At 37.6% G+C, this 13692-nt stretch overlaps 1 protein-coding gene across 4 annotated transcripts in view; it reads left to right on the plus strand.

Annotated features, from left to right (window-relative positions):
• Nucleotides 1–13692, plus strand: part of LOC100266762 (probable ADP-ribosylation factor GTPase-activating protein AGD15) — a 51164-nt gene that overhangs the window by 6495 nt on the left and 30977 nt on the right. Inside the window, exon 1 of one of the 4 annotated variants that reach the window (XM_010665619.3) lies at nucleotides 10845–11326. The exons of 2 other annotated variants lie outside the window; for them this stretch is intronic. In XM_010665619.3, coding sequence (XP_010663921.1) covers nucleotides 11276–11326 — 51 coding nt within the window. In that variant the 5' untranslated portion in view covers nucleotides 10845–11275. Of the gene's footprint in view, nucleotides 1–10844; nucleotides 11327–13692 lie in introns of those variants that run through there. One more of the 4 variants, XM_059734105.1, reaches the window with a different exon arrangement.

A 13692-nucleotide genomic window follows, 5' to 3' on the forward strand; every position in this document is an offset into this window, starting at 1 on the left:
TCTAAAGGGTTATCCAGGGAGAGGACTATTCTTTAAGAAGGGTGACAGTAAGAAGGTAGAGATCTATACAGATGTAGATTGGGCGGGATTAGTAGAAGACATAAGGTCTACTACCGGCTACTATACCTATGTTTGGGGAAATATAGTAAAATGAAGAAGTAAGAAGCAGAGTGTAGTAGCCAGAAGTAGTGTTGAGACTCAATTCAGAGCAGTTGCACAGGTATGTGTGAATGACTATGGTTGCAGAAACTGTTGAAAGAACTACACATTATAGTAGAGCTCCCCATCTAACTCTATTGCGACAACAAAGCCGCCATTGGTATTTCTCATAATCCTGTTCAGCACGATAAAATTAAACATATAGAAGTGGGTGGATAGACACTTTATAAAGGAGAAAATTGAGAAGGGGACTATTTGCATGACTTATATCCCTATAAGGGAACAATTGGCAGATATATTCACCAAGGGGTTATAGAAATCTAGCTTTGAAGATTTTATTTGCAAGTTGGACATGATTAATATCTATGATCCAATTTGAGGGGGAGTGTGGAAATCCCGTATGATTTTGGGGGTGATTTGCAGGATATTGTGGTAGAAGATATTCAAGCTAAATGTTTGGTTTGATTTTTATTTTTTTTTCCCCATATTTTGCTCTCTGTGTATATGTTAAATTGGGACCCGATTATGTAAAAAATACACAATTGAATATACGATTGAATGATTCTTAGTTTCTTCATATAGGTAGATGGAATATTCAGCTGAATAATTTGCTTTGTGTTGTGTGATTTTTTATATTTACTTTTGTGTTGTGTGAGCTCATCAAGAGTAGCAAAAATTTAACATTTTAATTCATAAAATAAAAATTTTCATAGAAGAATGCCATGGTTAGAATTGTCTATGTTGATAGTTGGTTTGGGAGGTTTTATGGAGAAACCTCATTTTAAGTGATGATTCAAACTACAAAAATAGTAATGATTTGCTCACTCAATGTTGGAAGAAATGTTTGGCTGAATAACTTGCTTACTGTTGGGTGATGTTTTGTGATGGGGTTCAAATTTTGTACTTTTATGTCTCAATTTTTTACTTATATATCTGCAAGCTGTTGGATGAAAACTTGGGCATGGTATAACTTGAAAGGAAGATGAATAAAAATAAAATGTTATTTGCACAACCATTTTTATTGGGTTTTTTTTTTCACTGCTTGTTAATGTGGCAAATGATCATTGCACACAAAAACTTTTTGTATTTATTTTAATGTTGGTGAAATTACATTTTTTTTTCTTTTTGATAGTTGGAAGAGCTTGTAGAGTTTCCTATAGGTCTAAATAATCCATTGTTGAATTTCTAACTGGCTCTTGTTAACCCCTCTATTTTAGTTGTGGTTGTCTAGTAGTAATTTAGTAATGCTTTTAGTCTTAGGTTATTATTTTGTTTATGGGACTTTTTTCAATGTGTGGAAAGCACAATGGAGATATTGATAAGTTTGACCAAATTTTAGGGCAGAAAAAGTTACTTCAACCATTGACTTGTTCAAGTAATCAAGAAGTGATGCAAGGTCTTGTAATTGCCAATTGAATTGATAATAAGTTAAGGGATTATTGCAAGATGTGATAAGGAAATTTTTTTTGAGAAATGTGTTGATGCCCAACTTTGTTCACTCTATGTAGACCTATACACACTCCTAACTTGTTCCAACGCAAAATATTAGATCATTAGTAATGCATTAGTATGCGTATCAGACGATTCTTCATTCATGCAAGTACATGTTTCTTGTATTGCTACAACATAAGCATTGATGCATACTCTTGTTAGATTGAAAGGCATGCTTGGCATAGGTGTCCACTCTCACTTCAATCAATGGCCACTAATGTCTAATGCTAAAGGAGTGTACCATCACCCTCCAATTAGGAAGATACTTTCTTAGTGAGACATTTGTCACGGACTTAGTATTTTCCTAAGTTTGTGCGACACTTAGACAAGCCAAGACCCTTGATCTTGCTAAGCTCGTCTTACTCCTGATGCTTAGCTTGCTAGGCTAAGATGCTTACGACTTGGAAGCTTTAGAAGGCGTAGTAGGCAACTCTTGAAGAATGAAAGTTTTTATTGCTTAGAGGAAGCTTTGCAAGTGCTTTAGAACTCACTTGTTTGGTGTCTTGGCCGAATGAGGGTCTCACCTATTTATAGGCACTTTAGGAAGTCTTCGAAATCTTAGAGGGTTCCTTACAAATCATGAATATTCTAGAACATCCTAGACAAGTCTATGTACAAGCCTATGTACAAGAATATACAAGAGACCTTTGGATCTCTCTAGAAAGCCTTGGACTCTTCTCATGCCTTCCACCATAGTGAAGAGATATGTGGACATCTTTAGGCTTCTTTAGAAGCTTCCACACTCTTCCCACCAATGGCTTAGTGTAGATGGCTCCAAGAGTTTCCAAACGTTTCCCACCTCCTATATAAGCCCATGGGAAGGGTCATTTGTGCATCCTGTGACACTTTCCCCCACCTAAGCCGAAAACATAATCGTTGTGCCTTCCGCCCAAAACTGCTCAATCTACTCTTGGACCTGCCATAGCGTGTCTGCTAGCTCCCAGCTAGCCTCGCTCTTTGGTTGTCCCTTCCACTTCACCAATTATTCCGTAGTCGGATGCATACCTCATTTCCTTATGACTCGGTATGTGATGATGTATTTTATCTCCTTATCATAGAAAGTCACTACAACTGTAGGTGCCCTCTTGGACAATTCTCAGCTTTGGTTATCCTTGTCTTCGTGATATGGTTTTAAGTAACTCACGTGGAAGATAGGATGAATCTTCAACCTCGGTGGCAACTCAACTTTGTAGGACACCTTGTCGACCTTCCCAAGTATAAGGAAGGGTCTTTCATCCTCCTCACAAGGCCTTTATGCAACCAGCCTTAGCAACTTGAATTATTGAGGAAGGAGCTTGACAAGCACCATGTCTCTAATCTTATACTTTATGTGACGTCGCATCTTGTCAACCCACTTCTTCATTTTCTTAGCACCTTGTCCAAGTATAGCAAACTTGAAAGCCATCGGACTTCTCCCTGTATAGCCCATTGCTAGTGTGTGAGGAGTCAATGGTTGCTTCCCCGTGGCTAACTCAAACGGGCTCTTATTGGTCGCCTCACTCCATTGTAAGTTGTATGAGAACTAGGCCACATCTAGCAACTTAGCTCAGTTCTTTTGGTTGGCACTCACAAAGTGCCTTAAGTATAGCTTCGTGAAGTATCTCGCCCTACCAAGTTGATCAAATAAGTCAATGATGAGCAGAATAGGGTACTTATTCTTTATCGTCACCTTGTTGAGTGCCCAATAGTTGATGCACATTCATAGGGACCCATCATGCTTCTTTTGAAATAAGACCGGCACGCCATAGGGAGCCTTGGATGGTTGGATGAACCCTGCGTCCAACAACTCCTTAAGTTGTCTCTTTAGCTCCTCCAGTTTGGGCGGTGTCATCCTATATGGCCACATAGCAGGGGGCTTAGCTCTTGGCTCTAACTCGATCTTATGGTATTCCTTTCTTTTAGGTGGTAGTCTCTTGGGCAACTTGGGCGACATCACATCCTTGAACTCATCAAGGACTCCTTCAATTTCCTTAGGCATGGGCTCTCCCAACCCATCATCCTTTTCCCCCTTAAGGGTGGTCATGTAGGTCACCTCATTTCTCTTTAACCCTTTCTTTACTTGCATAGCCAATAACATAGGGGTCTTGGGCAAACCTTCGGTGACCATAGGGACCATGCATGGTTTCTTCTCCTTTAGGATAGTCATTGAGCGTAGGAAGGGTAGTGGCATGGCCTTGTGTGGACCTGCATTTTTCACGTGCACCCCCACTTGATCGGCGAGACTCGTTTTTTATTTGTGAAAAATAATTTTTGGAAAAGTCGGAGTTGCCACTTATTTTATTTTTATTTTAAAGGGAAAATAAAACAAGAAAGAAAAACCCTAAAATGTGACTCCATAATTTTTGGAAAAAACATGTCTTTGAAAAACCTGAGTCTAAATCCGAGGATCAGATTACTTATTGGGAAGGTACCTCTAGGAGGTAGCACCCCTCTAAGCCCTATAAAGGTCTCTACTAACAAAGTTAAGGGAAGTGTGGCCATTAATCAGTTAATTATGGATACCTAAGTAGGCTAGGTGATTTTAAAGAGTGGCATGCCAAACACAATCAAATTGCAATAAAGGAGAGTTAGGGTGCGTACCTAAACCGCTCTTCAAGCGCTATCATACAACATAAGAGTTAGTATAGGAATCTATCACACAACATATGTCTTATCCGGGCAAATCTAATATATATTTAAACACCCAAGAATCACATCGTGCATGGATGTAGTCACCCATAGCATACGTGTCTATAGAATTCTCAAAAAAAGATTAGAAGGAGCGTACTTGGATAGCAAGCTAAAGCGCCTTTATGGGAAGCAAGGTTAGCCCAATAACAAATATAAAAAAAATTCAAGCATATCTCCAAGAGGAAACAAAATCAATTAAATACCAAACAATCATCTTTAAAATCAATATTAGTAAAGATATCAAGAATGTAGGACCCTCACCAAAGTCCATATTACTTTTGCACGAATTGATTCAATGAACTCCATTGTTTGGAATCATGAAGTTTGTTCATGCTTGTTGAAAATCGAGAAAAATCAAGAAAATCAGTTGAAAATCAAATAAAATAGTGAAAATGCATGTCGGAAGGAAAATGGCAGTAAGAGTGTGTTAGAATATGGATTTTATACCTAGAAAAGGACTTAAGATGAATTTTTCAAAACCAGGAATGTTTAGTTGAACAAAGGTTCAAAAATTCAATTTAAAACAATAAGTTCCCAATCAAAGAAGCAAACAGAGGAGAAGGTGTATATAGCAAGGTTGCCATGAAGTGAAGCCGGGAAATTCTGGATAGAAGGGACCAATTCACTACAAGAGTGTTCAACTGTCAAATGCTTCAACTTAAAAGACATCTTGATTTGTAAGCTCAATTGGAAGTTGAATCGTCCTCCTCTCCCATCCGGCGGCAGGTGCCGGGTGTGAAATATCCGGAGAAGGTGGAATGTCGGCCGGATAAAATGGCGGCTGTGAGACATCCGGATAAGGTAGAACATTGGCCGGATAGAATGACGACTGTGAGACATCCGGGTGGAAGTGGGGTGTCGGTCGGATAGAATGACGACTGAGGTATCTGGGTGGAATGGCGGCTGTGAGACATCCAGAGAAAATGGGATGTCGGCCGGGTGGAATGGCGGTTGAGGTATCCGGGTGGAATGGCGGCTGTGAGACATCCAGAGAAAATGGGATGTCGGCCGAGTGGAATGGCAGCTGAGGTATCCCGGTGGAATGGCGGCTGAGGTATCCAGGTGGAATGGGCGATGCCATAAACTAAGAACCCTCAAGAACTATGGTAACCTCTGCATCTGTTTAACTCCAAGAAAACCCGTTTTACACAGCCTTTATCAAGTTCCCACATTTCTCGGAATGCTCATAGTCCCCATATCCGAGAATACCAAGGTAAAGAAAGGGAAGAAACGTAGATACAGATGCACACAAAAAAGACCAAGAAAGAAAAGAAGAGAAAACAGGGAAAAGGAAGATGATGGGTGGGTAATCAGAATAAGTCACATTTTATGCTTTTCAAAATGGCTTGAAGAATTGAACACATTAAGACAAACTTAGTTCAGATTATACCAAGATTTCACAAACATTAAAGCTCAGCCATAAATCTCTGTTTCAGCTATTTGTAGAAAGAATCTAAGAAATCAAGAACACAATCATAACAGAGCAAGCTTGAAGGAAATTTCGATTCAACAACGTAAATAAGTGGCTCAATGTCCACTCCAATCAGCAAAAATAACTTCTCGAAAACAGCCAGAGAATCTAGAGTGGAATGTAAACGGGAATACAAAAAAAATAAAAAAAAAGAACAAGAAGCGTACCTGGCAGATTCCTGGTTGCAATCTCCCTTTTCCTGCTCTTCTGCACCTTTCCACCCCTCACAATCAAAAGAATCCTCCCCCTCTCCCTTTCTTCCCTCACGTATATGTGTCAGCCTTCCCCCTAAGAACCCCCCAAATCTGCTGGAGGAAAATCCCCTCATTCCTTCCTTTTGTAATCTACTTTCCTTTCTTATTTTCTTCCCTTTTATAACCGATTCTCCCATGGAAATAATATATGTGTTATCCTTCTAAAAACAAAATCTCCTTTTTTTTTCAAAATTATGTTGATTCTCCTTCCAAATAGATGACGACCCGTTTCCTCATGCCCAACAAGCTAAGAAATATGATTTCGAAAACTTGTAATAAGATAAAATAAAATAAAATAAAAATAATAAAGAAATCGATATAAGCCACACAAGTCATGTAGGCCATGCAATCATGCCAGTCGTATAAAAAGTGGGTTTAAAAGTGCTTAAATGGGCCTAAGTGAACTAAGCCTAATGAAGTGTCTAAGTGGGCCTAAAAGTTATCCTAAAAAAGATTGAAAAAAAGCCTAAGTCTAAATTAGGGCTGCCAAGAGTCACAATAAGGGGTCAGATAATCCCTCAACCAAACTCTCCGAGGTGGCTCAGAAAAAGGTAAGTTGTACGAGTAGTAATAGGCCACCAAGGAACTACTGTGGAGCATTGAAAACAAATTTAAAGACATGTGCTAAAGGGACAAAATTGAAGGTCTACACCTTGACCTTTTGTAGGAAGTCCATCCCTAGTACCATCTTGAAGTCATCCATGGGTGCCACTGTGAAGTCTACCCTTCCTTCCCATGAGCTAATGTGCATAGCCACCCTGCGTGCTACTCTGTATGATGGCTTAGCAATTGAATTAATCCTTCCTTGGATGCTTGGAGCTTTATCCTTTTTGTCTCATCCTTTGAGACAAAGTTATGAGTGACACCAGTGTCCACTAAGGCCTTAGTGGCCTTCCCATTTACAAGGGCCTCTACATACATTAGCCTTTTGTTTTGAGGCGTCTTAGGCACTGGCTTAGCCTTGAGGGTGTTTAGGAGTTGTAATGATCCCACATGAGCATCACCCTCCTTCTCCTTCTCTCCGATCATGGCATTTAGGGCTTTCCTCTTGGCGTAGTCTAATGTCCAGTGTGGACCGTCACATAAGAAGCAGTTGGTTCTGGGCATGAACTCCTTCTGTTTGCCCTTGCCTTTGCCATCCTTGCCACCAAGGGTCTTGCTTGATCTTTCCTTAGGAGTGTAGCCCCGTGATCCCTTGTCTTTCCCACCTTTAGCATGATTAACCTTGGACTGTGGCTTGGGCTTGGAGAAGTCTCCCCTTTTGTATTCCATCAAGGACTCCACTCCCGCCATGGTCGTGGTTAGGTCTTGGACACCATGTCTCCTCAACTCTTGCTCAGCCTAGCTTTGCAGGTTGTCCATGAAGTTTAACAGTAGCTCCTTCTCGGACATGTTAGGTATCTCAAGTATAAGTGTAGAGAACTCTTTGACATACTCACAGATCGAGCCCATGTGCTTGAGACATTTCATGTTTTTCCTTGCTAGGTAAGTCACATCCTCAGGGTAGAATTGCCTTTTGATCTCTTACTTAAAGACATCCCATGTGTCTATGGTGCATGTCCCCTTTTCTATGTCAGCAAACCTCTAACACCACCATAAAGTAGCATTATTAGTGAGGTAGAGGGTCGCAATACGTACCTTAGTGGCTTCATCCGTTAGTGCGATAACCTCAAAGTACCTCTCCATGTGTCATAAGAAGTTGTCCAGCTCCTTGGCATCCCACTTGCCACTGAACGTGTGTGACTTTGGCACCTCCACTCTTGGTGTCTCATGAGTGGCCATGACCCATGCTGACACGGTGATCTTGTAGATGGTCAACTCTTATCGAACCTCCTGGTCTCGAGCCTCCATGCGTGCAACCAAGGCCTCCACCCTTGACTCTATGCTAGCAAACATGATCATGACCTTGTCTTGAAAGGACATGAACTCCTCGTGTGACATCGACTAAACTTGTGAGACGAGCACCCCCTCACAAAGGTCCTTGATCTGCTCCCTGATATCCTTTAAGCCCTTCTCCAAGTCTTGCTCAATCAAGTCCACCCCTTCCCAGGTGTTTGCCATGGCTATCTCCACCTTGGTTAGCCTTGCCTCCATGTTGGCTAAGGCATCACAAGACTTATCCTTCCTACCCCTGCCCCGTGCAGCAAGCTCGGTCGCCCTTCCATGGGTTTGCTCACTAGTCTCGTTCACATTGGAGCCCAACATGCTTCCTTCACTATGCCCACTTCGTAGTCGTGCTCTAATACCAACTGCTATAGATTTAGTCTTTTCCTAATTTCATGCGGCACTTAGACAAGCTAATACCCTTGATCTTGCTAAGTCGGTCTTACTCACAATGCTTAGTTTGCTAGGCTAAGATGCTTACGACTTGGAAGCTTTAGAAGGTGTAGTAGGCAACTTTTGAAAAATGGAAGCTTTTATTGCTTAAAGGAAACTTTACAAGTGCTTTGGAACTCACTTGCTTGGTGCCTTGACCAAATGAGGGTCTCACCTATTTATAGGCACCTTAGGAAGTCTCTGGAATCTTGGAGGGTTCCTTACAAATCATGAATATTTGAGAGCACCCTAGACAAGTCTATGTACAAGCCGATGTATAGAATATACAAGAGACCTTTGGAACTCTCTAGAAAGCCTTAGACTCTTCTCATGCCTTCCACCATAGTGTAAAGATGTGTGGACATTTCTAGGTTTTTCTAGAAGCTTCCACACTCTTCCCACCAATGGCTTAGTATAGATGACTCCAGGAGTTTCCAGAAGCTTCTCACCTCCTATATAAGCCCATGAGAAGGGTCATTTGTGCATCCTGTGACACATCGCTCTTTTACCTACATGAGGAGCGAAGGGATGGCCCCTTTAGTCCCTTAGGAACTAGAACAAGGTTGATTGACTTAGAAGGGTATAAGGTGGTCTTAACCTAATCCCTAAGGTAAGGTTGACATTGGCTTGCTTCAATATAAGGTGGTGTTGACCTTACCCTTTGTATGGATAGTGTCAACACAAAACTCCCTCATTCTATGAATGATGGGGCCTACCTTCCTTCAAGTCTCTATCATCCACAACCTCTTTGTTTGATCTCCACACTCCCTAGAATACATCCCACTTAGGGTGTGGTGCCTTAATGTTATCACTCTTACTCGATTTGGGAGTAGGGCTTGAGAAGTCCTACATAGACCTGGTGCACCGTACCGGTAGGCTTAACAGTCCTACAATTAAGTTCTTAGGACATGCTAAAGGCCTTGGTTTGATGGATGAAGTTGGAGGCTCATCAAGGCAGGATAAATTGTGCATCATCAAACATAGAGGGGCCTACATTATCCAATGTCTCTCGTCACTGAGAACATCAGGATTCTTAAGAGCCCATCTCTATGGGTTCTTCTGAAGTACTTGTTGGTGTTTTCCATCCCCCGTTAGGGCCAATTACTGCCATTTGCTTCTTTCACTCTCCGTTTTAGACAAAAGTTGGCCTTGACCACACTACTTATAGTCTTTTGAAAGGTTAAAATAAAGAAAATGAAGTAAACGACTTATTTAAAAAAATGATAGGAATCAATTTAGCCCAGCGTTTTCGATTTAAATTCTTTCCTTAGCAAATAAATATTTATTGATTTACAATCATTATATGCGACTACTAATACTTAACCGCATTTGATGAGTAGATTTGATCGTCCTTCGCAGTGAATACCACCCACTATGATATTCTGGCCTTTAGGAGGAGCTTAAAACTTCCTTATTTCTATTGAGTTCACTGTCGAGTTTTAATTTATGGTTTAAGTGGCTATGAGCGGGTGAAGTTGGTTGTGGCAAGTGGCGATGGAAAGAAGGAACAAGGAACAAATTACCAAGTTATAAAACGATATCACCAAATGCGGATGCATTTCAAATGGTATACCCAAAAAAATAAAAACTACATTGGTTTTTTCAAAAGGTGAGTTATGCTTGAAATTCAAAATTCTAACTCAAGGGAGGCTTGGTTTGCAATCTCTTGGGCCAACTCCAACACAAGGTGGGGTTAACAAAACTCTACTCCATCCAAGTATTGAAGAATACTTATCCAAACCCTCCTGAGTCAAATTGTGTCCTGTCCATCCATGCATATGTATTCTTTTTAAATGTTATTTTAAAAAATATTATTAAAATATGGATGTTCTAAAATTAAATATAAAAATATGATATTTTTCATTATTATTATTATTTTTTATTTTTTCACTAAACTCATCTTTTCAAAAATGAATTCATTTTTTGTTTTGAACTTGTCTTTTACAGAGACAATTCAAATTTTATATTGAATTTAATTTAAAAAAAAAAATAACTTCCCCGTTTTACAATAAAACCTTTTTGTACTATTCTTTTTACAAGACTAGTTTACTTTATATATATATATATTGAACTATCTTGTGAAAAGACAAGTTCATTGGTTTTTTCAAAAGGTGAGTTATGCTTGAAATTCAAATTTCTGGTTTTTTTTTTTTTTTAGATATTTTTTAAAAATAGTCTACTTCCGCAAAAAATATATATATAAAGTTTAGCAACAATTAATTTTTGAAATTAGAAAAAGTCAATAAAATTTTGGATTAATTATAAAAATGATAGTATTTTAATTGAATTCATAATTTTTTTTCAAGTAATTAATTTTTAACACTAAAATATCAAATATATTTTTTTAATAAAATTTATCAACAAAAATAGATAGTTTTCAAAGTAATTCATTTTTAATACTAAAATATCAAATAAATTTTTTTATTAAAATTTATCAACAAAAATAGATAGTTTTCAAAGTAATTCATTTTTAATACTAAAATATCAAATAATTTTTTTTATTAAAATATATCAACAAAAATAGATAGAAAAACCAATGTGACAAGTACATGGACAACAATAAAAGTCCTTAGCATAGTTTTGGATTGAATATAATTAGAGAAGAATAAAAGTAGGGGTTAATTTATATAATTTACAGTAATTTTTTTTTACTGCAATAAAAATGCGAAATTGTAGGGAAAGCAAAAACTCCTAACGGCTTTTCCTGGGAAGATGTAGAGCCACTACTAGACGTTTGAGAGAAAAAATTCAAATCCGATTCCAATTTTCCTTTTTTAGAATCAAGTTCCATTTTTTTTTCTTCCTTTCTCTCTCCTTGTTTGCCTTCTTCGCTTTGTTTCTATCATTGTTATTCATCAATTAAAACTAAGAAAAAAGAAATAAGCGTGAAAAATTCAAGGCGAAAGAGGCAAATATGAATGAGAAAGCGTCTGTGTCCAAGGAGCTCAACGCCAAGCACTCCAAGGTATCCTTTTCTTTTGTTCTATTTCGTTCTTTCTGTTTGGTTGCTGAGAAAATTGGAAACAAAAAGAAAGATGACAAATTTGATTTTTTTTTTTTTTTTTTTTTTGTGAATAATAATAGATATGTAAAAGAAATAAAATGTTTGTTTGTTTTTGGTTTCCTTTCCAGCAATAAAATGTTTGCTTTCTTAAAACACAAAAGCAATGTTTCGAGATTTTCCAAAAATGACCTGTTTTTGAGAAAATCACTTCCAAGCAGATTTTGTAGACATGCTACCAAGTCTGATTTCTGTATTACTCATATGTTTATGCTTTTAAAATCAGAAATAACTCCTAGGGAAAATTACAAAAACCACTCCAGGACTTTCATCGTATTTCAATTTATCCCTAAACTAATTTCTGAAGCAACATCAACCCTAATATATATCCAAATATGGAGAAGAAGCTTTTCTTTTTTTCTTTTTTAAGATTTTCTTTTTAGAAAAACATTTGTATGAATTGAACATATCTAAAATATCATATCTATAAACGCGCTTGTCACATGTTTAGGGTTGACATTGCTCTAAAAGAAAAGTTTAAAAGTCAAATTGAGAGGTGAACATACCAAGGGTGGTTTTTATAATTTACCCTAGTTCTTATTTCCACCTGGAAACATGCCCCTTAGGCTCTCTGTTTATATATATCATAAAAACTTAATTTGTGCTTGCATGCCAATTTTTATGTGAGCTATTTATATTTTTATGTTTATTAAATCAAATTGGGGAAATATTGGAAACATAGTATTTCAATCCTTAGGACCAGAGATTGAAGACATATTTATATATATATTTTTTTTATGCAAGTGGACTCAATTCTTCTTTGGTTGGGGACGACAATGCTCACAGTAAATACTATCACTACATGAGGTTTGGAGAAAAAAAGGGCATAAAATAAGTAATAGAACACTTCAACTAACAATCATTAATGAACAAGAAGAATAGTAGAAATAAATGAAGTGAATCACATATCACTACTTCTATTCCAACATTTTGTATTCTTTAGATATGTTTCTAAGAAAAATACACGAATTATCTCATAAGTTTTCGTTCAAAATATTGAATTATGTTTGTGTGCAGCCATGGAGAAACCAGAATAAAAGATTTTATTGACGAAGACTTTTTTTGATTCTTTACAATATGAATGGATACAAAATATATAGGAAAAAGAAGAAATATGCATAATTGGAACTCCTAGAAATCAGTTGTAATATACATGGAAATACATTAAAGAATAATCTTTATTTTCCTAATTCTGATCCTATCCTTAACTACCCAAAAATATTGTGTTTAAATTTGGAAAAAATCTTGGCCTTAATTTTTGGAGGTTAAAGAATAATCTAAGCTGTTTTCCTACACTCCTCAAGCTGGTTTGAAAATTTCAAAATATCAATGAGACCTAGCTTGTTAATTGGTAGCTCGAATGCTTGCTTGGGTAGATCTTTGGTGTCGATATTTGCTAGTTATTCATTAGTTGACACGAAAGGCATGCAAATTAATCCACTCTCCAACTTTTCTTTAATAAAATGTCTATCTATCTTAACATGTTTGGTTTTGTCTTCTTGCATTGGATTGTTAGCAATATTTATGGCTGTCTTATTATCACGGTAGAGCTTCACTGGTCCCTCAATCTTGATCCTTAATTCTTCAAGTAGTTTTCTTAACCAAAGGAGCTCACACATACCTTGAGCCACAACTTTCAATTCTACCTCGGTGCTACTTCTTGCCGCCACTGTTTTTTTTTTACTTCTCCAAGTTACAAGATTTCCACCAACAAATGTACAATAACCTAAAGTAGATCTTCTATCGCCTGCCCAATTTGCATTTGTAAATGCTTCCACTTGAATCTGTTCATCCTTTTTGTATAATGATACCCGGAGTTCTCTTGAGGTATTTTAGGATTTTGTACAAACTTCTAAATGCTCCCCCTTAGGTGCATGCATGAACTTGTTTACTACACTAATAGCAAATGCAATATCCGGTCTAGTATGTGACAAATAAATCAACTTCCCACAAGTCTCTAGTACCTCTCCTTATTGACATTTTAACCACCTTCGGTGAGGCCAATTTTATGGTTTGGGTCAATCGGAACTTTAGTAGGCTTGCAACCTAACATTCTTACTTACCTTCAACAAGTTAAGTGCATATTTTCTTTGTGTGACTACAATACCAGTCTTTGAACGTGCCATTTCCATACCCAAGAAATATCTTAGAAGGCCCAAATCTTTCATCTCAAATTTATTTGCAAGTTCCTTTTTCAGGTGATCAATTTCATACACATCATCTCTTGTCAAACTTCTCTGGAAAATTTGAAAAACATGGTGTGATCTGAC

This window comes from Vitis vinifera, chromosome 17, assembly GCF_030704535.1.
Source record: "Vitis vinifera cultivar Pinot Noir 40024 chromosome 17, ASM3070453v1".
Lineage (NCBI taxonomy): Eukaryota > Viridiplantae > Streptophyta > Magnoliopsida > Vitales > Vitaceae > Vitis > Vitis vinifera.